Here is a 23,893-nt window from a genome sequence, read left to right as displayed (position 1 = left end):
GCACACAATTAAATGCTACTGCAACACAACAAACTGATCTACAGCTCTCTAAAACAATGATTCCTCACAAGGATGGGGTTAAAAATAAGAGACGAACACGACAATAATATACCTAGAACATTTACAAATTTACTGTAAGCATATTATTGCAATGCAAATGCCATTTTGTTCATTTTCCCAGAGTGCCACACGGCTCCTTATTCAGCAGTGCATAGTAAAAAAAACAGTTGCTTGTGTTAGGTTATAAAAAAAAAGCAAATATATAATTACTCATTTACAATGTTCAAGCATGTCCTTAAAGGGATAGTTCACCCAAAAATGAAAATTCTGTCAGTAATTACTCACCCTCATGTTGTTCCAACCCCGTAAGACCTTCTTTCATCTTCGGAACACAAATTAAGATATTTTTGATTAAATCTGAGAGCTGTCTCACTCCTCCATAGGCTTCTAAGACACTATAACTTGCTGGCCCAGAAAATGTATTAAAGACATCGTTAATATAGTCCAAGTGACTCCAGTGGCTCAATCTTAAGTTTATAAAGCGACGAGAATACTTTTTGTGCGCAAAAAAACAAAAAAAAATAACGACTTTATTCCACTTTTCATTTCCTTCTCTCTGGGCCTCGAGTTTTTTTACGTAGTGTTTAAGCGTAGCGCGTCTGTGTTGCACGTAACCACGTAGGCTCACTATTGGCCGATGCTGGTCATGTGTGTGCTACGCAAAAACACTACGTGAAAAGACTCGAGGTCCAGAGAGAAGGAAATGAAAAGTGGAATATAGTCGGTGTTTTTTTTTTTTTTTTTGCGCACAAAAAGTATTCTCGTCGCTTTATAAACTTAAGATTGAGCCACTGGAGTCACTTGGACTATATTAACAATGTCTTTAATACATTTTCTGGGCCAGCAAGTTATAGTGTCCATAAGCCTGCAGGAGGAGTGAGACAGCTCTCAGATTTAATCAAAAATATCTTAATTTGTGTTCCGAAGATGAACGAAGGTCTTACGGGGTTGGAACAACTTGAGGGTGAATAATTACTGACAGAATTTTCATTTTAGGGTGAACTATCCCTTTAAGAGCAAAATATCAGTAGTCAGCATACCATTAGAAAGTGTGCATTAGTAAATACTCATTATGAAGGTAAAACATTATTTTTATATTTTAACAAACATTATGTAAATATTGAAAATATGCATCTATATTTTCAGTGCATAGTTCTTGGGTTTACAAAAGTAAATAAGCATTTACACGCAGGATCGCGTGATTATAAACGGCAAATTTCCTTCACTGAAATATCTACAGTTCGCTAGCAACCTTTAATTGACTCTATGATCACCCCCCTCACCGAAAGTGCTCTTCAAGGACACAAAAATGCTATTTGTACTTTTATAGTGCCACCTACTGGTTTGGATGAATATTTATATTATATTTATTTTCCTATCTTATGTATCCTTTTCTCGGCTGTTAGTATGACCGCAAGCCCTATCTCAACTGCTTGTTATATATATATATATATATATATACATACGGCTAAATAAGGCTCTAATTTTCAACTAGTAATCTTCTTTTTGGGCAGGAAGGCACTAGTGATTTGGTTCATCACCACTAAGGCGGGAAAAAGAGGGAGGAGTAGGAAGATATACCAGATTGGGCCTGTCACCGAGGCCTGAAACCAGTCTGTAAACATGGCTGACATGACCGTGACGGTGGCCAGCAGGTAGGCCACCAGACCACAGGTGGCATGATACAGTCTCCACCGAGGAAACGAGTAAGTGCTGATGAGTTTGGGGAACAGGAGAAAGACGCCACACATGGCCTGCAGGACAGTAGCAGCCATCGTAGTGACTCCCAGCAGGCTGTGCCAGGAGGTGAAGTGCGAATGCTCCTTTATGTTCTTACTGGCCACCATGAAGCTGAATCCTGTGGCGCCACACACCAGCAGCAGGGCCTGAAAGAACCAGTGCAGGCGGACCTTCCACTTGCGGGACTTGAAGCAGAACGGGTTTCCCTCAGCGGAGAAGAGCAGGATCCCTTCAGTCATACACAGGCAAAACTAAGACGGGAGAGAAAACAGGACATGTTTAAAGGGGACATATCAAGTAAAACACAAACTGTCCTGCTTTCTTGGAAAGAGTTCAATGTACAATATCACTCAAAAGTTGGATTTTTTTGATCAAGGCTGTATTTGTTTGATCAAAAATACAGTAAAACAGTAATAATGTAAAATATGATTTCAATTTAAAATAACTGTTTTCAAAATGTAATTTATTCCTGTGATCAAAGCTGGTCTTCAGTGTCACATGATCCTTCAGAAATTATTCTAATATGCTGATGTGCTGCTCAAAAAACATTTCTTGTTATTATCAATGTTGAAAACAGTTTTGCTGCTTAATATATTTTTCAGGATGCTTTAATGAATAGACAGTTCAAAAGAACAGGATTTATTTGACAAATAATATTTGACAAAATTTTCACAGGATGAATTTTGAGTGTTTAAGCTTTCGATTGATACCCAATTCATGACGATTACTAAAATATATGATAGGGTAAAAAGTGTGCTAGTGAACGGTAGTGCATGTAGAGAAAAAAAAACAGACTATTACTGTACTGTACATGAGTCAGACTCTGAGAAGGACCTCTGTTATTAGAAGTGAATGTGTTGTGTTTGTCATCAAGGTCAGTGTAATCAGACTCTCGTGGTAAAGCAGTCGAGGCTAATTCCATTGTCTTTGTGTTTCACCACACTCTATTTATTATTAACAAAAGACATATTTTATTCATTCCCTGAGAGGCTGAAAGTCAATGAAACACACTGCATTATTAAAAACTGCAGGAGTGACTATAAAAAAAGAAATCTGACTTTTATAAACGTATGGCTAAAAACATAATGAATTGTATAATATCTTGTGTAATTGAACACATAAAAAACTAGTGTTGCTTTCGTCAACGAAAATTATGACGAAATATTGTCGTCAACGAACTGTTATCACCTGACGAAAACGAGACGAGACTAGACGTAAATGCATGGTCATGTGACGATGACTAAAATACATGTATAATGCAATATCGTTGACGAATAAAAACGAGACTAAATGTGGTTTAAAAAAATAAAAACTATGCTAAAATGTCTCTTCATTTTCGTTGACCAAAACGAGACGAGACGAAATGTTATAACGTCACGACGAATGAGAGAGTTGTGCGTGAACCCATAGCTTTGTCGGCTTTAAATTCTGGATTGCGATCTGGTCACCCGATTATCAGCGAATTTAACAATATATTACTCCATTAGTTATTCTATTAAAATGTCTCATTGATGTATTTGACACATTCATAATCATTACTTTTGCCGGTTCTTTGTGACAGCTGCATGTTATTGGCAGCGTCTCTGGTTACATGAACACGTCACCGCATCAGCGCCAGAACATGGAGATTTTATTTTAGAGAATAATCGCACAACCTATTCGATATCCTATAATTAAATAAACTAATCGAATATCCAAAAATCGTGACTCATCCCTGCATGGAATCTCTTGTTTCTTTTCCCAAATCTTCACTCACGTCACGTCTCACCCATTTTCTAAAGGTATTATAAACGTTTCTTGGTTCGCTTTTAATTAGGCCTATTATATTCGTATTCTTTACTGTGGTAAAGTAGAAAAACGCTGTAGGACAGATGGCCTACATTTGTACTTGCATGTCAAATTCTTTTTAACACAGTTTGTGCTTGTTATATAGACATAGGGCGCGTCAAGTTTAGTTGTAAAGCGCGTTTCACACGAGCGGGTGATTTTTAGTTTCACTTTCTCTGGCAGCGCAATCTCAAACATAGCCTAAATATTTCGCCCTTGTGGAGGATAAAATTCGCTCTTCAAACCAATTTACATCAAGTAGAAAACACAAAGATATCATAAAGAGATCGATGGAGATCGATATCTTCGTGTTTTCCTGCGTCCCACATCCCTCTCAAAGCGCAGAGTGTATATCACGCGTCTTTGTGTGGAAATATAAAACGAGTTTTTTTTTAAATAACCCCCCAACCACCGCCGGTAGTTGGTCCATTACCGCGGTGGTAAAAAAAAAACCTGCCACCGTCACAGCCCTAAATATAGGCCTACTAAATAGCCTATAATAAGATAGCCTTGTTTGAAATTCTATATTGACTGGGTTAAATAGAATCACATTACTAAAAAGAGACTAAAATACAATTTTCATTGACTAAAACTAGACTAAAATGTCATCAGTTTTCGTCGACTAAAACTAGACTAAAATGTCATCAGTTTTCGTCGACTAAAACTAGACTAAAATGTCATCAGTTTTCGTTGACTAAAACTAGACTAAAATGTCATCAGTTTTCGTCGACTAAAACTAGACTAGACTAAAAAGAGTATGAATGTGACTAAAACTAATAAAAACTAAAATGACAGCCTGACACAAAGACTAGACTAAAACTAAAATTAAAACAGGCTGCCAAAAACAACACTATAAAAAACGTACCCCAAGTGACATGCAGACGGGATGCCAAGAGAAGAGACCTGAAAGCATCAACACAGAATGATATTTATAAACACTTTATATTATTTTTTATTTTATCAATACCTAGCCTTACCAATGCTTAATGTCATCAGTTCATGTTTCTACTATAGAATTACCATAGTACATGTAAAAAAAAAAAAAAAGTATTTATACAATGATAATACTACCAATTTGGTAGCCTATATATAAAAAAAAAAAAAAAATAAAAAAAAAAAAAAAAAAAAGAAACAAAATTACCATGGAATCAGCATCTTTAAAAACATGGTAAAATGTCCAAAACATCCTAACAATATCAATATACGTGATTACGTGAATCAATATATTTTTAATAATGCCATAAAAATACAACAGTGTCCTTACTGGACAAAACTACTCTGGTAACCAAGGTACTTTGTTGTGGAAATGGCATGGCACTTTCATTCATTTTTACACTCATAGTTATAATTCAATAAAAGTCTATAGGTTTATTACTTTTTAGTCAGGAATACGTGCTACATAATTTTTTTCAATAAAGTTTTGCGAATACTTTTTAACACCATAAAGAAGTACCATACATTGTACTAGTACCATATTCTTGGACATGTATCGGAAACATGTATGAATTTCTTTCTTCTTCTGAACACTAAAGAAGATATTTATAAGAATATGGGTAACCAAACAGTTGATGACCCTCATTGACTTCCATAGTATGCATTTTCTTTTATATGGAAGTCAATTGGGTCCCATCCACTGTTTGGCTACCCATATTCTTCAAAATTTCTTCTTTTCAGAAAAAGTAAGAAATTCATACAGGTTTGGGACAACTTATGGGTGAGTAAATGATGACAGAATTTTCATTTTTAGGTGAACTATCCCTTTAAGTACCATGTAAATGTCACTTGAATTTCGGTATTATGGCATTACCATCTGTCACTATATGGTATTGCCACATACTGACATCATGAAGGTACTATATGTATCAAATATGTACATGCAGTTGAAATAACTCACTAGTTCCTGGTCTGGACAGAATGGAGATGATAATGATCAGGCCGAGGGAAATGATGTGCGCAGCGGCCACAGACACTCTGCGCAGCCACACATAGAGCCAGAAGTCCCGCATCCCGAGTCCCTCTCCAACCGCGCTGTACTCCACACCCGACGACGCGCGCGTCCCGAGCGGCATTCCTCAGAAACTCACCCCAATGCTTACATTTAAGCCCAAACTACACAACAGAAAATGTCTCTCTTAAGTATCATCCCCGCTGAGCTTCATCGAACCAGATTTATTCGGGGCTTTTAGAACCGAAACGCATAACATTACAACTCCGTTTTCAAAAAAGATAAGCTGTTATTCCAGTTTAGTGGTTGGTGTGACAGTGACACTTAAACAACGCATTTCCTGGATAGGGATCGTACTACGTTAAAGTATTGTCTCTTAATATTCAGGAGCCATGCAGTTGTGATCAAAGACTGTACATAGATGCCTCATTTGCGGCCATTGCAATGAGCCGCAACATGTAAGCTGTCCGCCATATTGGAGCGGTCCGTGAACATTTCGAATTAAGCAAGTTGATTTAAGTGTGCAAGTCTGCAACGGTAGGAACGCATGTTTGAATATCTATAAATGAATAACACAATACAACAAGACAAAGGCGTCAGCTCACACGACATTAATACGTTATTATAGTAAAAGTAAAAACATTACCAAAGTGCCATAGAAAAAAATGGAATAGTTAATACATATAAAAACACAAACCAACACATTCTCAACTTTAAAAAGGTTTCCATTTAAATCTCAGAGGTTTCACAACCAGAAGTTGCGCAATGTTGTGGCAGTAATGATTCTTAGTTTCTTACTGAGTGAGTGACGACACGTTGACCGTTGCATGATGGCGGGCCCGCCGACGTGCTTGGAACGGTCGAATGTAGAATCTACGTATACAAATCTATGGTTGCGATTGGAAGGTTACCGAGCAAAGCGAGCATGACCACATTAATATTCATGAACGAGCGTTCGCCATAGGACAATAGCCGAGGAACGTCGACATAGCCTTTTTAATATTCAAAATAAACATGATACGTAACAGTAACCTACTTAATATTTAAGAGCAAAGATTTTGCCAAGACATTTAAAAAAGTGAGAAAAACAGAGCAGAAAGACATCTAGAGACGAACCGGTGACCCGTTTGTAATTTTTGTACACTTGGCAGAAAAGGTGTGGTGCTCTTAAATACAGGGTTCCACACCACTGACCAGTGGATTGCCATTATTTTTTTCCAGCATCTCATGGATGTGAAAAAAAAAAAAAAAGATTTAGTTTAAAAAGAGCGCATTCACGACGATTAAGTTTAGGGCCATTAAAAAAAAAAAAAAAAAAAACTTAGACCGCGTATGAAGTAAAACAAAAAAACATGCGTAATACATTTAATTCAGTGGTATTAAAAATACTTTTATAAAATAAATATTATATATATATATATATATATATATATATATATATATATATATAGTTTTTTCTCTCTCTCTCAAAACATTGAGTGAAATACAGACAGTGCTGAGTATAAAGAATATTTTAATCCATTTTATAAACAACATTTACGTAGCAGCATTATTCAGTAGATTCTGAGGTATTTTCTGAATTCACAGAGAAATTCACTCCCCCATCTTGTTTCATACACGTCCACATACATACACACACAGACAGACAGACATTCATAGTAGCTAAACATGCGCACACACACATACACAATTCAAACAGTCAGTCAACCATCCGGAGTCCTGCGTCCATAGTTCTATATGGTAGAGTTCGTAGGGCTCGCTCTTTTAGTGGCTTGTAAGGCTGGCACTCTCAGTGGTGCAATTTTGGCTGCAGAAAAAGGCGATAGAAAACAATTAATATGATAATAAACCATATTATTCCCAAGCCTCTCATTAAGGCAACATTGCATATGAAAGTAAGACTGTTTAAAACACATTTAAAAACCTCTTCATACTTTAATATTGTAAATCTAATAATAATGTATATCTGCACAATTTGGCATGTTTCATTTCATTATCTCAAATAAAACAATTGACTCTAAGCACAACTGCATAATACGCTTACAATTTACTCCTGTGAATTTTCAGCATCATTACTCCAGTCTTCAGTGTCACATGATCCTTCAGAAATTTGATTTGCTGCTCAAGAAACATTTCTTAATGTTGAAAATAGTTGTGCTTTTTTATGAAAACCATAATACATTAATATTCCTTTTATGAATAGAAAGTAAAAAAAAAACAGCATTTAATTGAAAAACATTTTTAATGTCACTTTTTTAAAAGAAATCTGCAGATTTCAACAATTACAACACTTTTATTCATAAGGAATTAGGAAAACTTTAGAATTTGTACATGATGTTTCAATGAAATAACAGGAAAAGGAATTAACTGAATTGCACCCCAACCCTACAAGTTTGATTAAAACATCAAAATATGAGGAAAATATTTGAGATTTTTTAAATATGAGGGAAGAACTAAACACAAAACTTGGTTAAAGTATTTATCTGACAAAATTATTTGGCAAAAAAAGGGCTACAGGTTTTATTTTACTATGAAAAAAATGCATGGAAAACAGAAAAGCTAAATATTTATAGATACATTAAAAAGGAAAAGAAAAAAAACAAAATTAAAGGGTTTGTTCATAGAGATTAACCCATAAAGAGATCATAAAACTAATCCATATGAATTGAGCAGTTTGGTCCAAATTTTCTGAAGAGACTCAATCGCTTTATATGATGAATGAATTGAATTTTGGCTTTTATTTACAAACATTGATCAGTGAACATAAGCTTGACGTGCAAGAAAAAAACCTCATTGGTTCTTGCTAAAGCTCAAATGTGTTGCGTAACACGAGAATGAACCCCATTGGTTCTCGCACGTCAAGCGAACATGCTTGAGCTTCCGTTTATCATAACTGATGTGTTGATAAATGTGTAAATAAAAGCCTAAACTCAATTTGTTCATCATGTAAAGCGATCGAGTCACTTCAGAAAATTTGGACTAAACTTTACACTATTAATATGGATTAGTTTTACGATTTCTTTATGAATTTTTTGAAGCGTCAAAGTGGTAGTTGCGTAGCTGTCAATGGAGGGATTTCATTTAAAAGATCTTCATTTGTGTTTGAAGATGAACGAAAGTCTTATGGGTTTGGAACGACATGAGGGTGAATAAATAATGACAATTTTCATTTTTGGGTGAACGCTTTAAATCTGGGCCTACTTATATAAATCTATTGGTAAATTTCATTAAAGCCCTTTATAAGCATATCTCAAGAGTTACAGTGGAAAGAGATATTACAAACGAACGAAACTAAACATTTGCTCACCTTTTGTGTGCTGAGTTTCTTTTCCCCTCCTATGGAGAGTCCCGCCCCTTTGCTTTCTTTCCAGGGGTAGAAGCCGGAATGAGGGGAGGTGGGCAGCCGGTGGGGTTTGGAGGGCGGAGAGGAGCCGCTGCTCTTGCGCTTCTTCCCCAAACCCTTGTGATCAAAGCTGGCCACCCTGCCGTGCAGTCCTGAGTCCACTCCTCGGCTGTGCGGGACAGCGTCCGGCGCCGAATGGGCCGGGGGGTGAGTCCTCTTAAAGGCCCACGAGGAGGGCGCGTGGGGATCCGAGGGCGTGAGCTGGGGACGGGGCTTGCTTCCCGGCGAAAGCGAGCCGTTAGTTTGTCCGTGAGAGGCTGACGGTGGCGTTTTGCTGATGAGGGGCCGCCCCTTGTTCTGGGACATGCAATTCTTGTCCGGGCTGATGGCGTCCGACTCTTGGAAAGAGGCTTTCCGTTTGCGCAGTGCAGAGGAGTCCGTCGTGGACGTCCGATCTGTATCCCTGAGACGCAGCTGATGTTTGCTGGGGCGGCCGACCGGATTCTTGGGCCGACCAGGTCCCGATTGAGCAGGAGTTCGAACGAGTTTAGAAGGGGAGGCTGTGGACTGACCACCCCCCGAGTTCTCGGATTGACCGAAAGCCTTGCTGGTGGATGAACTCTGCGGGTTTGGCTCCTTGCCTGGTCCGTGGGAAGAGTAGAAGGAAGTCTTGAGAGAAGTCGGGTTGTGACTTCCTGCTTTCTGTTTGGAATGCTGGGAAATGGAGGAAGGAGAGGCAGGAACAGCTGCAGGCTTGGCTGGGGGACTCTGGGAATGAGGATCTGATGCTTGAGGTATTTTTCTGTAAGTAGGAGAGGGGGGAATCAGAAGAACATTGACTTTCGCATGCAGTACAGGGAGTAAAGACAGCTTTGTGAGAAAGAAATCGGTTTCGTTAGGGTCTGAAGAGCTTTAACTAATGGAGATTAACCTTAGAGCTACCTTGAAGAAATACCATGAAGCTAGTGGATCTCAGAACAGGCTCAAAAGCACATAATCTGAGAGTGTCAAGATCAAGTCTCGCTCACATTTTACCCAAAATTTACAAAAAACAAATTTACATTATGTATTTTCATTCAAATTAAAGGGATAATTCACCCTAAAATTAAAATTAAGTTATCATTTACTCACCCCGGTGTAGTTTAAATGCATCTATGCCCTTCTCTTTTATTCAGACCACAAAATGATTTGTTTTTAAAGCTACACTGTGTAAGAATTTCTCCATCTAGCGGTGAAATTGTATATGACTACCAACTGAATATTACTTTCTAGCCTTGGCTAATGTATTTTCAAGATGGAGGTGCAAAATGGAGGCGCCATTAGAGCGACTCGCTCGTATGTATTCTGAATGGCAGATTCTACGCTCACGAGAATACTTGATTAGTTGGAAGGAATTACACATGAATGAGCACATATCATTTTGAAAGAATAATGTGTTTTTTTGCTAAGAATCAACTTAAATGACACAGTGTAGCTTTAAAAATGTCCCGCTCCTGCTTGTCCATATAATGGAAGTGAATAGCGACCAGCATAAAGCTTTTTTAAAAAGATGCAAACGTATGACAGAATGATACCATTATACAGACGATCCTTTAGTGGTCCGAAAAAAGAAGAAAGAATACGTGATTCTCATTGCCGTGATAAAATGATTGAAATCAGCATAAACAGGCAGTACGAAACGATGCAGTTTAAAAATTTGACAAAAGCTTTGTTCACATTCACAATTCATAATATAATTTCTTATTTTTTCCTTTTGATATCAAGGTGAAGTATTACTTTGACATGTTTGTGATGTGTTTTATGAGATTTTGGAGATGTCCACAGCAGAAGTACCTGCTTTTGAGCCTTTTGTTAATATGACCACACTGTTTGCATCTATGACACAATCATACTGTTATGATAGGGCATACAGAAGTCAGGAGGTTCTTACTTCCACAGATGTGCGCTGAGGTGGTTCTCCACCATGACACTCATGGCAGACCGTAGATGGTGCAATCGTCGATCGAAAGTGAAGACACCATGACCCAGAGAATGACTCCCAAATGAACAGAGCTATGGGGGGAAAGTCAAGGATTAACACTTTCTTTCAAATATATAGACAGCATAAAGAGTTAGTATTTAAAGGTGCAGTGTGTGATTTTTAGCGGCATCTAGTGGTGAGATTTGCGAATTGCAATCGGTCAATAATTCGCGGCCTTTCCTTGAAATTTCAAACTCGAATGAGAGGCTACGGTGGCCGACGTAGGAAGCCGCGTCTTTTTCTGCTGCTTCTTATTCAAGTTAGTGATGAAACGCGCTCTGTAGCGCTGTCTGTTTGCTGTCGGCTACGGTAGAAACATGACGTCACGATATGGCGACCTTCATAGAAGGGGTGGCCGCGGTTATGTACATATAAATGACTCATTCTAAGGTAATAAAAACATAACGGTTCATTAAGTAAGGTCTTTATACACCACTGAAAACATAGTTATGGATCTTATATTGCATTTCTGTCAATAGATCCTCAGAAATATCACACATTGCACCTTTAAAGCAATGCTCAATTAATCCTCGAGCAATGACAAGCATATAATTCTCAAAACCAGTTCAGACACAATAAACACCTTTATGCAGAGCTTTCATTAGCCAGCTGTGTTATTCAGAGAAACCTCGCAGCTGAAGCTATAATACAGTGAAAGCTGCGTATGATGAAATATATTTAAGACAAAATTAAATTGCATCATTTATTAATTAATTAATATATTATAATAATAGTCTTAAGATTAAATATAAAACGATTGTAAGGCCACACAGAGAAAGTACTTTTGCAAATGTGTGTTCCCACATTTTTTCATAAATTTACAATAAATTTTAGTATGAACTTTTTTGGTGAATCATCAGATTTCACACACAAATTTGTGCGTATGCATGCTTAGTAAAATGAGAGATTTTTAGATTTTTGTTCTCATAAAAAAAAAAAACAGTCCCAATACTAGGATACTCTGCAGTTGTTTGCCAGGGCATTGCTATGCAGTTACTAAGGGTTTATCCAAATCTCTAAGCCTAATTATGAACAATTATAACAGTGATGCATACCTCAACTACGTCTATAACTCTTAATGCCTGGCTATTACGTAATTATAGTAATACTAGATGACACGGTGTAAGTGTTTGTTTGTACCGCGGCTGGTTTGGGATGCCATGGAGTTGAGTGCCAGTCTGCGGGGTCATCGTTCCCTTCTCCTTCGCTCTCATCACCTGAGATGTTGGCCTGGGTGAGAGGAGAGTGTGGTCGTGTGCTGCCATCCTCCAGATGGGGTTTATCCTCCTCCACGCTTTCAGACAATGTCGGTGTTCTGCCACACAAACAGTCAGATGTCTTTAAAGACTCCAGCAAACTACAGGTAACATGTACTTTTAACAGTTCACTTACAGATTGCATTCATATAAGAACAGCTTATGTGTTCAGCTATATACAGTAGTGTGCAAAAGTCTTAGGCATGTTATTATTTATATAAGGTTTCTTCAAGCAATTCCCGCAGTTCTTCTGGATTTAGTTTGTCTCAGTTTTTTCTGTTTCTTCATGTAATCACAGACGGACTCGATGATGGTGAGATCAGATCATACCGGCTGTTGTCAGACTCCTTGTGCATACACAAATCTCACTGGATTATTACAATTAATGGCAAAAAGAATGTTTGGAAATGTAAACTGATATTTCCTACTGACACACTACAGCAAAAGATATAAATAAATAACTGACTTAAAACCTTTTTGGGGGGGGGGGGATTTTAACATGCCTAAGACTTTTGCACAGTACTGTATATATTATTACTATAGAGAGATATGATTTAAAAATCAGTGTTTCTAACCTAAATGCAGGGCTGTTGGTCAGAGGTCTCCGGCAGAGAGGCGGTGCAGGTGCATCTCTGGGAGGTTCTGGGCTTACAGTCGGAGCAGCTGAACTCTCCGGGGCCTGAGATACACGATCCCGAGCCTTCGAACTCATCTTCAGCTCCGCCACCAGCTGGTCAAAGTTTTTACTTCTGCCTTGCACCTTCCTGCGCTGATGAATGGAATGAATCTGGAGGAAAGATGATGATGATGGTTTTTTTTGGACTGAAACCCTGCAACACACTTTCATTCATAAAACATATGCTAACTGGTTTGAACTGATGAGAGCGCAATCGCTTTCAACAGGAATTGTGGTTTTGGCTTTTGTGGAATATTAAGCACTAGAAAGCCTTTAAGAGATTGTGTAGTTTGAATAAATCAATTTAGAAGCAGCATTCACCCTGATGATGACTGAACAATGCAAACAATGCGTTATTCTAAATGTATGGCCAAAAAATATTTAATACAACGTGTAGCACTATACCCTAGATTTTGAAAAACATAATTTTAGACACATTGTTCCTTGATTTGGGTACCTGAGAAAACATGCTGGATATCAAATATTCAACATCACTTTGCAATATTCAGTTTTCACCCTCAATGATTTTAATAGACTTTTTATTAGGCCGTTTAATGTGCTTTTTCTTACTCCTATAGATAGCTTCACAATCTCTCATCTCATAACTCATGAATATTAAATCGTTAATCTTTTAACAAAGTCAAATACTTCTTTAGTCATTCACTCGAAAAATTGTCATGTAAGTTCCTGTGAAATATTTCTCATGATACAATGATTTAGTAAAAAAGACAGAAGGAAAACAGAGGTTCATGAATTGTTATACTGGTATTTTAGCTGCACTAACTAGTCCTACAGACAGACAATTTCTGTTGATTTAACAAAAACCTGAAGCCGTGCTACACAAATGAAGAGAGGCTTTTCCTGTAATCCCTTCCCCATTTCCTGTTAGTCACGTCGGCTGAACTTCCTGTCTGTCTACACACTCAAACCAGTGTCCAGTGAAGGGCTTCAACACTCTTGATGGCAAGATACGTTTCCACTACTACTACAGGACAGTAAAAAGCAAGCATTCTGCTTCTGTCTGAATAAAGAAAACTACGAATAAGAAACGTTGCACACTAAAAACAGGTTATGGTTAGACGGTCAACTCACATTGCAGGTCAGAAGTCGAGTACAAACTTTCTTTCTCTCGGGGTCCAACACACCACAGTGCTTGTCGAGGTCACATTCTTTTTCTGCAGAAAATTTTGAAAAGTTCTGGTCAAATTCATGATTTTATGAACAGGTGGTCTATATTACATGGATGGTACATAAATTCAGAAGCCAAGAGAGCCATAAATATTATATTATATAAATTATATAATTTAGTACAACCTTTTGAATTACACCACATTACATATTACACAGTCATTATTTATTTAACAAAACTAAAGCCAAAATGAGAAGTTATGTGTGACCAAGTACACCCTATGATTTAATTGCTTGTAGAACCACCTTTAGCAGCAATAACTCGAAGTAATCATTTTCTATATGACTATCTCTCACAAATCGTTGTGGAGGAGTTTTGCCCCGCTCTCCTTTACGTTGCTTCAGTTCATTGAGGTTTGTGCACAGCTCTCTTAAGGTCCTGTCAAAGCATTTCATTTCAAGTCTGGACTTTGACTAGGCCAGTGCAACACCTTGATTCTTTTCTTTTTCAGCCATTCTCTATTTGCTAGTGTGCTTGGGATCAGTGACCCAATTTCAGGCAAGCTTTAGCTGTCAGACAGATGGCTTCACATTTGACTCTAGAATACTTTGGTATACAGAGGAGTTAATGTTCGACTCAAGGACTGCAAGATGCCCATTTTCTTGTGGCTGCAAAAAAAGCCCAAATCATCATCCCTTCACCACAGTGCTAGACCGTTGGTTTGAGGTGTTTGTGCTGATATGCTCTGTTTGGTTTTCTCCAAATGTGGCGCTGTGAATTATGTACAAACATCTCCACTTTGGTCTCGTCTGTCCAAAGGACATTGTTCCAGAAGTCTTGTGGTTTATTCAAACCTAAGCTGTGCTGCCATGTTCCTTTTAGAGAGAAGAGGCTTTCTCCTGGCAACCCTTCCAAACAAGCTGTAGCCTACTTGTCAGTATTTTTCTGATTGTATTGTCACTTTAACATGTTAACAGAGGCGTGTAGAGTCTGAGATGTAGCTCTTGGTTTTCTTTCGATTTCTGGGAGCATTGTACGTTCTGACCTTGGGGTGAATTTGCTGGAACATCCACTCATGGGAAGATTGGCAACTGTCTTGAATGTTTTCCACTTGTGAATTATCTTCCTCGCTGTAGAAGGATGGACTTCAAATAGTTTGGAAATGGCCGTATAACCCTTTCTAGATTGATGGGCAGCAACAATTACTTCTCTAAGATCATTGCTGATCTCCTTGGCATTGTGTTAACACAAACCTGAAAGATCCTGACCATAAAACTGTCAAAACTCCTGCTTTTATAGAGTTGATCACACTTGCTGATGATCAGTTAATCAACGTCATTTGATTATAAGTTCCTGACTGCTACTAACACTCTTAATCCCTATGGAAGCAATAAGGCTGTACTTAGTTTGTCACCCATGGCTTCTCCATTTTAGACTAGTTTTTGTTAAATACATAACATGGTGTACAGTTTTGTTGTTCCTCTGAGTTTGTGTTTACATATACATACATACAAACACACATACACACATAGTTGGTTTCCCCATAATTCCATAAAACATTTAAGGACCTTTCTGTGTCTAAAGCCGGTTTTATGCTTAGATTTACTCTTCTAGGTACTGCCTAATCACATGACTTTGGGGGCTAATTATACATATACATTAATAATTAGACATGCATTCTTTGTACACCCAAAGTAGTCAGCAAAATTCACATGGAAAAATATTGAACATTTGGATGCAACCATAGCCAAGTGATGATTATTAGATGCAAAGACCTTATGCGCCACAGAAACAAAGTGTGCAGCCACCCTTAGTGTTTGAACTTCCTTTTATGCGGTAGCTCTGTATATTTCAATGGAATCGCTGTCGAAGAGTAATTAGCTGGTGAAGTGGATTTACTTATTGTAAAGTTAACGAAAGTTATCATGAGATTTTTAATGTTTGAATCGGATGTCATAACAGATGTCAGTCGACTGAGAAGATTTTAAAATGAGATGTTCATTCTTAAATCCGTAAGATCTTACCTTCATGCTGTGGAAATATAAACCGGAAGACAGAACGAGCACAGCGCTGAAAAGGGGCGGAGCTACATAAGGTCTACAATATATCAGTCTAATTCCAGTCAGGACTTACTGGAGACCATCTTGTACGTCCTCGGCCCACGGAGGTGTCCGGAGGCGACAGGGTTCGAGGCAGCCTCGCCTCTCTGGGATTGAGGCCTCTCAGTTGAGGAAGGCCGATTGGGCGATGGGCCTCCATGTGGCCATGGGGGGTCTCTGAGAGTAGGAGGAGGGGAGCTCCGCGTGGATTCGATGGGAGGCGGTTGCTTAAAAACAGCTGATTCTGAATGACTCGAGTTTGAAGGCGAGTGCCTGGGGGAAAGATAGTCATTTATGAATTATACAGGTTGTCTATGTTGCTAATAACCACAAATGATAAGATTCTTACACTTCAGACACTCTTTTAAAGAGATAATGACCCAAAAATGAAAATTCGGTCATCATTTACTCACTCTCATGTTATTCCAAATTCATAAGACAACGATTTCTGTTCCACCAATGAAAGTCTACTCACCCAAAACTCTGACGCATTAAACCGAGAACGTGAAATAAATCCATATGAATCTAGCAGTTTAATCCAAGTCTACTGAAGAGACTCGCTTTATATGATGAACAGATTTAATTTAAGCTTTTATTCACATATAAAAATTGATCAGCGAACATACATATTGCATTCAAATTTGGTAAACGGAAACTCAAGCATGCTCACTTGATGGGCAAGAACCAATGAGGTTCATTTTCACGTGTCACTCCAGCACATTTGAGCTTCCTGCAAGAGGTTTTTTCTTGCGCGTCAAGCAAGTATGGTTGAGCTTCTGTTTATGTTCGCTGATCAATGTTTATATGTGAATATAAGCCTTAATTAAAACTGTTCATCATATAAAGTGATTGTGTCACTTCAGAAAACTTGGATTAAACATACTTTTTTTTTTAACTCTCTCTTTATAAGCGTTTTGAACAGAGATTTGGGTGAATAGACTTTTTAGACAGACATGATGAGATTTCAATAAAAATATCTTAATTTTGTGTTCTGAAGATGAACAAAAGTCTTACAGGTTTGGAACGACAAATTATGACAATTTTCATTTTTGGGTGAACTATAACTTAAACATAAAACAACAAGATCAGACTTTCGTTAATCTTACCAAACTCCATCTTTCGGAGGTTTTGAGTGTCTGAATTGAGGCGGAGTAGAGGGAGATTGTGGAGATGCCCGCGGGGGCCCGACATTCTGGTTCCTGCTACTCCAAGAGGAGCTTCCGTGGGAGGGAGGGGTGTGTCCGTGACGAGGTCTTTGCTGCTGAGGTGGAGGTGGGGTGGAGCGGAGGTGTGCATAGAGCTTACCCAGAGGGCCATGTCTCCTCTCGCAATGCTTTTCGAATGCCTGAGGCTTCACCACCTGACTGCAGTGGCCACACACCACCAGGAAGAAGTCATCGTGCCCAGGATAATGACCGAAGATGGACATATCTGCAGAAGCATACAAAACAATAGGGACTATGATCGAAAACTCTGTTTCTAAATGCACACATTTTTCCAGAGAGAAGGACTCAAGTTAACTAAACTTGCTAGGCAGCTCATACTAGTGACCGTCTGATATTTGACAATCTCACGGTAAAACTGAACATAAACATTTCACATTATCATCACAAAAATATGATATTGTGTTTAAACTATTTGTTTAAAATAAACAACATTTTTGATTATCTTAAGGTTATCAGCATTGGTCAAAATCGATGTCTGCTTGCACAGTCAAGTTAAAACTCACTTAAAACTGAAAACAGAATAAATATATCGTTTGGTATAATTGTTGACCAAAAAATAATTCCAGCATTTTAAGTGTCTTACCTGCCAAATAATGTGCATATTGACATAGCTACCACGTTGGTATTGTTTTAAAGAAAACATATATTTAGGTTGACCACTACTTTCTTCGTCATATTTGGAAAAACTCCAATAGTCTTTATTAGAAAAATGTTAATTATAAGGGGTTTTTACTACAAGGATGAAATTACAGTATGTTAGAATGGGTTTACAGGTCAACCAATGTGGGTATTTCAATGGTTTGAGCCAAAATTTAAAGAGAAGGGTGGTTGATGGATTATATAATGCTGATAGGTTGAATTTAGGTAAATTGCACTGTTTAAACTGGGTAATTTACCTTAGTTCACCTTATAACATTGTAATAATAGCTGTTGAATTTAAACTACTGATATTGAATGAAAAAATATGACACTTACTTGAATTTCACAAAAGAACATGTTTATTATACATTTATAAGGCTGTTTATAGATGTTGGACCTGAGAGGAAGAACCACCACATTATTTGTTAATGTTGATCATCTCAAAACAGCCAAATACCGGCCAATTATTCAGCTTATATATCAGTCCATCACTAAATGGGTTCATTTCATGATAATACCCGTCTCTCGATGAAATCAAAGTAAAGTATATAACGCCTACCCTCTTTCCTCAGCGTCATGGTTTCCGTCGTTTTTTTGCCATTCTTGCTGTATTCATCTCCATCGGACCCTATGAAAAGTGATTGGAGGAAGTGTGGAGAGAGGGTACATAAAAACATGACCTTTATTGAAGCATTATCCATCAATGCTTTACCAACACATATGGGGCTCTTATATACATCCAACCTTCAAATCCAACAATCCAAAAGGCCGGACACATGGTAAACATTGAGAAGGACGTGTCCCCTCCAATATTCAGATCTATGATGGGTTGTTCTTCTAAGGTGGACTATATTTGGTCCAGAATAGATGGTTACAGTCTTGAATGCACTATATGGAGTCAAAACTGTGAGAAAAAGGGACATGTATTGAATTACGCATACTATGGTGTTTAATGGGAGTAATCATATGGGATCAAGCCAATAGTTTAGGTTTTATTCCCCAAGATTTTCAATGTGAAATGCAATCTGTGCCATGAACTGGTCATCTGTGAAGCACAAGCTCTTCTGTGGGTGGGGCCAAAATAAAAACTACCTGCAAATGAACCCTGCACTATTAACTGATGTGATAATGTGCCCGTTGACAAAAGGAGATTCGTGGTTTCAAACTGATTGCGTTTGTTACATTTGAAGTTCCAGACAAAACGAACACGGAACACGTTCTATTATGACGACACTGATCAGAGAGAGAGCGCAAGCGCGTAACCCGGCCGGCACTAGGACCCGGCAGGTTCTTTGTTTGGGTAACATGGTTTGGGATGCCGTGCCTTTTCCACGAAAAATAAAGCACATCCGTGAGACTTTTTTGTGGTTGATGGAGAAATACCGGCGACGAAGTGCTCACTCACCCTCCGATGCTGTCAGGTTGGCTCTTTCCGTCCAGACGCTCCAGCTTTGGCCCACGAAATCATCGAGACAAGGCACCCGCCGTTCCAGAGCAGCCATTACTTTAACTGCGCGTTCACGCACCGCCATCATCACTGCGCGGCAAGGCGCTGACGTCACATTGCGCGCTCCCGCGGGCGCAGAGGGAACCTGCGTGTGCGCGCACTTGTTCTGTGAAATGTAGAATTTTCTTTCATTTATTAATTTTCTTTGCATTATTGCTTGTTTTATTTTTGTTCTACTGTACGAAGATTCAAACCCATTTGAGCTTAAACTGAATAGAAATATTTCACATTCTTAATATATTTAAAAATACGAAATTATATTTTACGGTTTATATTTTTTTATGTGTCGTGATGATTAACCACATGCAAAACAAAAATAAATCTTAATGGTTCTAAAATTCAGAGAAATATCTGTGCCTCGATTTTTTCATTTACTTAATGGTTGGCATTCTAGTTAGAAAGCATGGAGAACATCAGCAACGCACACGTTTATCATTCACGTGTGTTGTGATTTTGCCTATTTTTTATTATCTTCACCCCCCCCCCCCCCAAAACTTGTGAGTGTGATATAGTTTGATGAATTTATTTCGTTTACAACACTACCACCTAGTGGTTATGTAGTAAACAGCAGCCTTTTGGAAATGAAACACGAACCAATAATTACAGCTCTCCTCTTTTAATACAAACGAAAATCAGCCTTTGTGGAGATTTTCCCTCTGAGCTTAGCATAGAGATACAAAACACAACAACAAAAATGTAGGCCTATATTTTTCCAAAAGTCACAACCAAAATTGAGGATTGCTTCAGGACAAGTATGTGACATGAGGAAATTCTCTTTAGATTTTTAGATGGCACTTTGAAGTTTTTTCCCCTTTAATCACAACTATAATCATTTATATTAATAATTTAATGTGTTTAAGTCGACTTTTTCTAGCTATGTTGACATACCAGGTAATTGGATTAATACTTTAGATGTGCCATTGAATATTAATTTGAAACGTTAATCTCACGATTAAAACAACTACTTAAGAATATAATGCCAATTTAAAATGAAACAAATACCAATCAATTTTCAACAGAACATAAGCTGCACACAGACAAATCACAGCTATTGAACAATTAATCTATATTTTAGGATTAAACTGAATGCAATCCCCATAAATGTATTTTTCTGTAAAAAAACAAAAACAAGATGGTAAAACATGCCACAGATGCACATAATTAAATGTTCTTTTTTGCAAATAAAAACATCAACCCAAGTGATACAAACGCTTCATTTTACAGTGTCAAGTCAAACAGCCAAATACAAATAATGACAACATTACTACTCTGAACAGTAGAAAAACAATTAAACAAGTGATTTCTTCTGTTGAACGATGACTAGTTGAATAGTTAACATATTTTTCCTGAAAGGAAACGAAATATGGCCTTTGGCGTAGTCATTATTATTACCAAATACCACTTCAAAAAGAGTCAACTCAGAGAATTCACACAAGGATGTAAAATAAAGGTTATAGACTAAACATCAGAGGCTTTATGGCTGAAACCAAGATGATTCTTTGTTTCAGTTTGTCCTTTTCTGACAAAAGTAAGGTGACTTAGTTGTCAAAGGGTGTGCATAAACATCTTATCGTGAACGTAAATGAAAAGGCACTTAAACCAATAAATAGTTTTTAAAAACTACAGGGAAAGTCAAGCTTTAAATGTCTAGAGCTAGATATTAGAGTGCTATTGTTAAAGTGCTCACATAAGAGCTTTCAAATGCAATGTCTGTTGATTGTAGTGGACATTTAGAGTTATTGAGATGCAGGTCATTTTTATACCAAATTAGACAAATTAATAATAAAAAGAAAAACATCAATGACCAAGAACACAATTTACCTTGTAAGTTGTAATAGAAATGCTACTGATCTAATAAAATTTGGGGTTTTTTTTGCTTTGCTTCAGACCTGCTTGACAGTGCCACCAAAAAGACACTAAAATAAAAATCATAAAGAAATGATGAATTCAGCTTATAGCATTTATAATGTAGTGAACTGCAATGCATGGAGCTGGAAACAAAGCTTTTGCATGAAGAAACGATGACGTGGTCTGCTTGATAAACGGATGGACAGGAGAGGAAGGAGGCCGTCTTGTCTTATTAGGAGGTGGAAACTCCTTCCTCTGCGTTGGGTGGCGGATTGGCCGGCTTATGAAACGGAGTCTCCTTGTAGATGAACCAGCAGTTCCCTGCCCACAATATCAGGTTCAGGAATCCAAAAAGCTAGAAGATACAGAAGAGAGAAAGACACATTTAGCGCTTCAACTTCTCATTTCTGCTTACCAATAAATTACTAGAAGGACAATGTCATCACAACGAACCACACTTTTCTCCAACGGGTTTTTGAGATTATTTCTAAATCATGGTGTAAGTAATTTTGCAAACTTTAACCAGGGCCTGTACCATGAAGCCAACTTAGCGCCAACCTTGCGGTTTAGGCACAATGAAAGAGTTTGTCTTTTAACAACTTGCGCTGTATGTCTGATGCAATAAAGTCACTCCCCCTGTTTCTACTTCAAATTAAAAGTAACTATATAGCAAATGATTTTTAAAGACTATTTCAAAAGTGAATCGCATGTTTCATTGTTCCACAGCATGTGATTGGCTGTTCAATACTGATGTCACACCTAAACTCAGGATCAAAGGCTGAGTTGACAGAGAAAGTTGATGGTTTGGTTTCATCAACTCGAAACTCAAACCTTGTGTTTGCTCAACTACCATCATGGTACAGGCTTTTCCTATTGCAAATAGTAAAATAAAACTTAACCCTGTAAAGTCTGACATTTGAAATAATAGCCATATCATATATCATGCTATATATATATATATATATATACTGTATATATAGCATGATAGTATATAAATGAAGAGTTCAGATGCAAAAGCCTCTAAGTGTCATCTGAAATTTTCGTATAGAATGATCATTTTTATCAAGCTCATATTTAAGTTCAGTAATTTCTCTTAAATGACAATTAATAGTTAATTTTCTTTGGCATTTAAGTGAAATTACTGAACTTAAATATACGAGATTGATAAAAATTATTATTCTAGAAAAAAATTTCAGATGGCACTTAGAGGCTTTTGCATCCATACTCGTACTCGTACTCATACTGCATGATATAGTAAGCATATGTTGCTTATATTTGAGGAGGAATAAAACACCTCAATTTTATACAGATGTCCAAACTGAACAAAAATATGCAGTTTGGTTGCAGTAACTGATATTTATATGGACAAAAAGTAAAAGGTTTAAATGGAAATCAATGGCATCTTTATAACAGTAAAGCGACTACTTCCATAAAAAGCTTAGAAGCATTAGTAAGATGATATATGTTGTCAGTATATCTCCCAATAAAATATCTTAGTAAGATGATTTTCAAATACTTAGTTTTATGATCGAAGCTCTGTAATTTTTATTGTGGGGGAAAAACATATAGTCCAATGCAACACAATGATGATTGAGAAATGTGCAAATAAATCAAAAGTTTGATGAGTCATTTTGCATACTCGCATATTTTTCTAAAATATGATGAATGGATAATCATGTAAACAACTCAACTCATTGCTTCAACTTATTCTTTGTAAGTTTCATTTATAAAAATTATGAAAGATTTCACAGAAAAAAATTGAAGTTTTTAGGATTATACTAAAAGGCATTTTACTTCCTAAAAAGAATCAACTATCAGTCAGGCGACAGAGGGCGTACAGTAGATTGTGTACAACAGGTTTTTCAGCAAAGTTTTGATCATGTTCATAATTTGGAGACCTGAGTCTCAAATGTGATACAGTAAGCTTTAAAGGGTTAAACATGTATCCATAATTTATCAAATATACAGTAATATTACATTGAGGTAAACTGTCTGTGATGGTCAGTTTACAGGTGTGTGCAAAACCAAAAAGTAGTAAAAATAGATCTGCCTCAAATCAGAGCAATGTTAGGACATGTGAGGTACATGTTTAGATCAACTCCATTAAAATATTGCCCAAAAAAATGTCCAAGGTATTAACTAGGCTTAATTAAAAAAAAAAAAAAAAACAAGACCAGGGGCCGGTTTCACAAAGATAGACTTCGACTATGGCTTAGATATAGTAGATAGTCAGACTTCAGATAGACATCTAAATCAGACCGTTGCACAAAGCACTTAAGACTCTGACTATCTTAAGTAGGACTACACTGCAATGCATTCTGGGTAAAATAAGACACTTTTCAAAACAAAAAACAAGGTGGATCGAGTAAGCGCATTTAACCGCTCAGTGCAGTTTACCCCAGCGGAAAATATGTGTTTGCTGGAGGAGTATAACAGTTACAAGGACATTTTACTTGGGAAATTGAGTGGAGAATTTAGTAACAAGAAGAAATGTTTAAATTATGAGCCATTTTCCCTTTTCTTTTGGCTGTTTGTAATGTAACTGATTGTTACTTGTTTAAGTCACCACTTGTTTATT

The 23,893-nt window shown here is 37.4% G+C and overlaps 2 protein-coding genes across 3 annotated transcripts; both read right to left on the bottom strand.

The window, feature by feature from the left end:
• Positions 1 to 49: 49 nt before the first annotated feature.
• Positions 50 to 5,877, bottom strand: LOC308686699 (putative transmembrane reductase CYB561D1). Its single transcript, XM_081395131.1, has 3 exons — positions 5,522 to 5,877; positions 4,493 to 4,530; positions 50 to 2,051 (listed from the first exon to the last, which is right to left on the bottom strand). The coding sequence occupies exons 1-3, from the start codon at positions 5,694 to 5,696 to the stop codon at positions 1,548 to 1,550; spliced, it is 717 nt and encodes a 238-aa protein (XP_081251257.1). The 5' UTR covers positions 5,697 to 5,877; the 3' UTR covers positions 50 to 1,547.
• Positions 5,878 to 7,069: 1,192 nt separating this feature from the next.
• On the bottom strand, positions 7,070 to 19,495 carry LOC308686700 (ataxin-7-like protein 2; the record flags this gene model as incomplete). Of its 2 annotated transcripts, XM_081395133.1 has the most annotated exons (11): positions 7,070 to 7,379; positions 8,880 to 9,717; positions 10,846 to 10,967; positions 12,076 to 12,250; positions 12,767 to 12,978; positions 13,960 to 14,042; positions 16,130 to 16,368; positions 17,202 to 17,526; positions 18,520 to 18,588; positions 18,705 to 18,864; positions 19,366 to 19,487. In XM_081395133.1, the coding sequence occupies 10 exons, from the start codon at positions 18,745 to 18,747 to the stop codon at positions 7,362 to 7,364; spliced, it is 2,124 nt and encodes a 707-aa protein (XP_081251259.1). In that variant the 3' UTR covers positions 7,070 to 7,361. The 2 variants fall into 2 exon arrangements, with proteins under 2 accessions (XP_081251259.1, XP_081251258.1); XM_081395132.1 differs by lacking the exon at positions 18,705 to 18,864 and having other exon boundaries at positions 19,366 to 19,495.
• Positions 19,496 to 23,893: the final 4,398 nt, after the last annotated feature.

The sequence above is a fragment of the Scardinius erythrophthalmus genome (assembly GCF_964197995.2).
Source record: "Scardinius erythrophthalmus genome assembly, contig: HAP1_SCAFFOLD_663, whole genome shotgun sequence".
In the NCBI taxonomy this organism is placed as follows: domain Eukaryota; kingdom Metazoa; phylum Chordata; class Actinopteri; order Cypriniformes; family Leuciscidae; genus Scardinius; species Scardinius erythrophthalmus.
The sequence above is the reverse complement of the archived record's forward strand: the minus strand, read 5'-3'. Positions and strand labels throughout refer to the sequence as shown.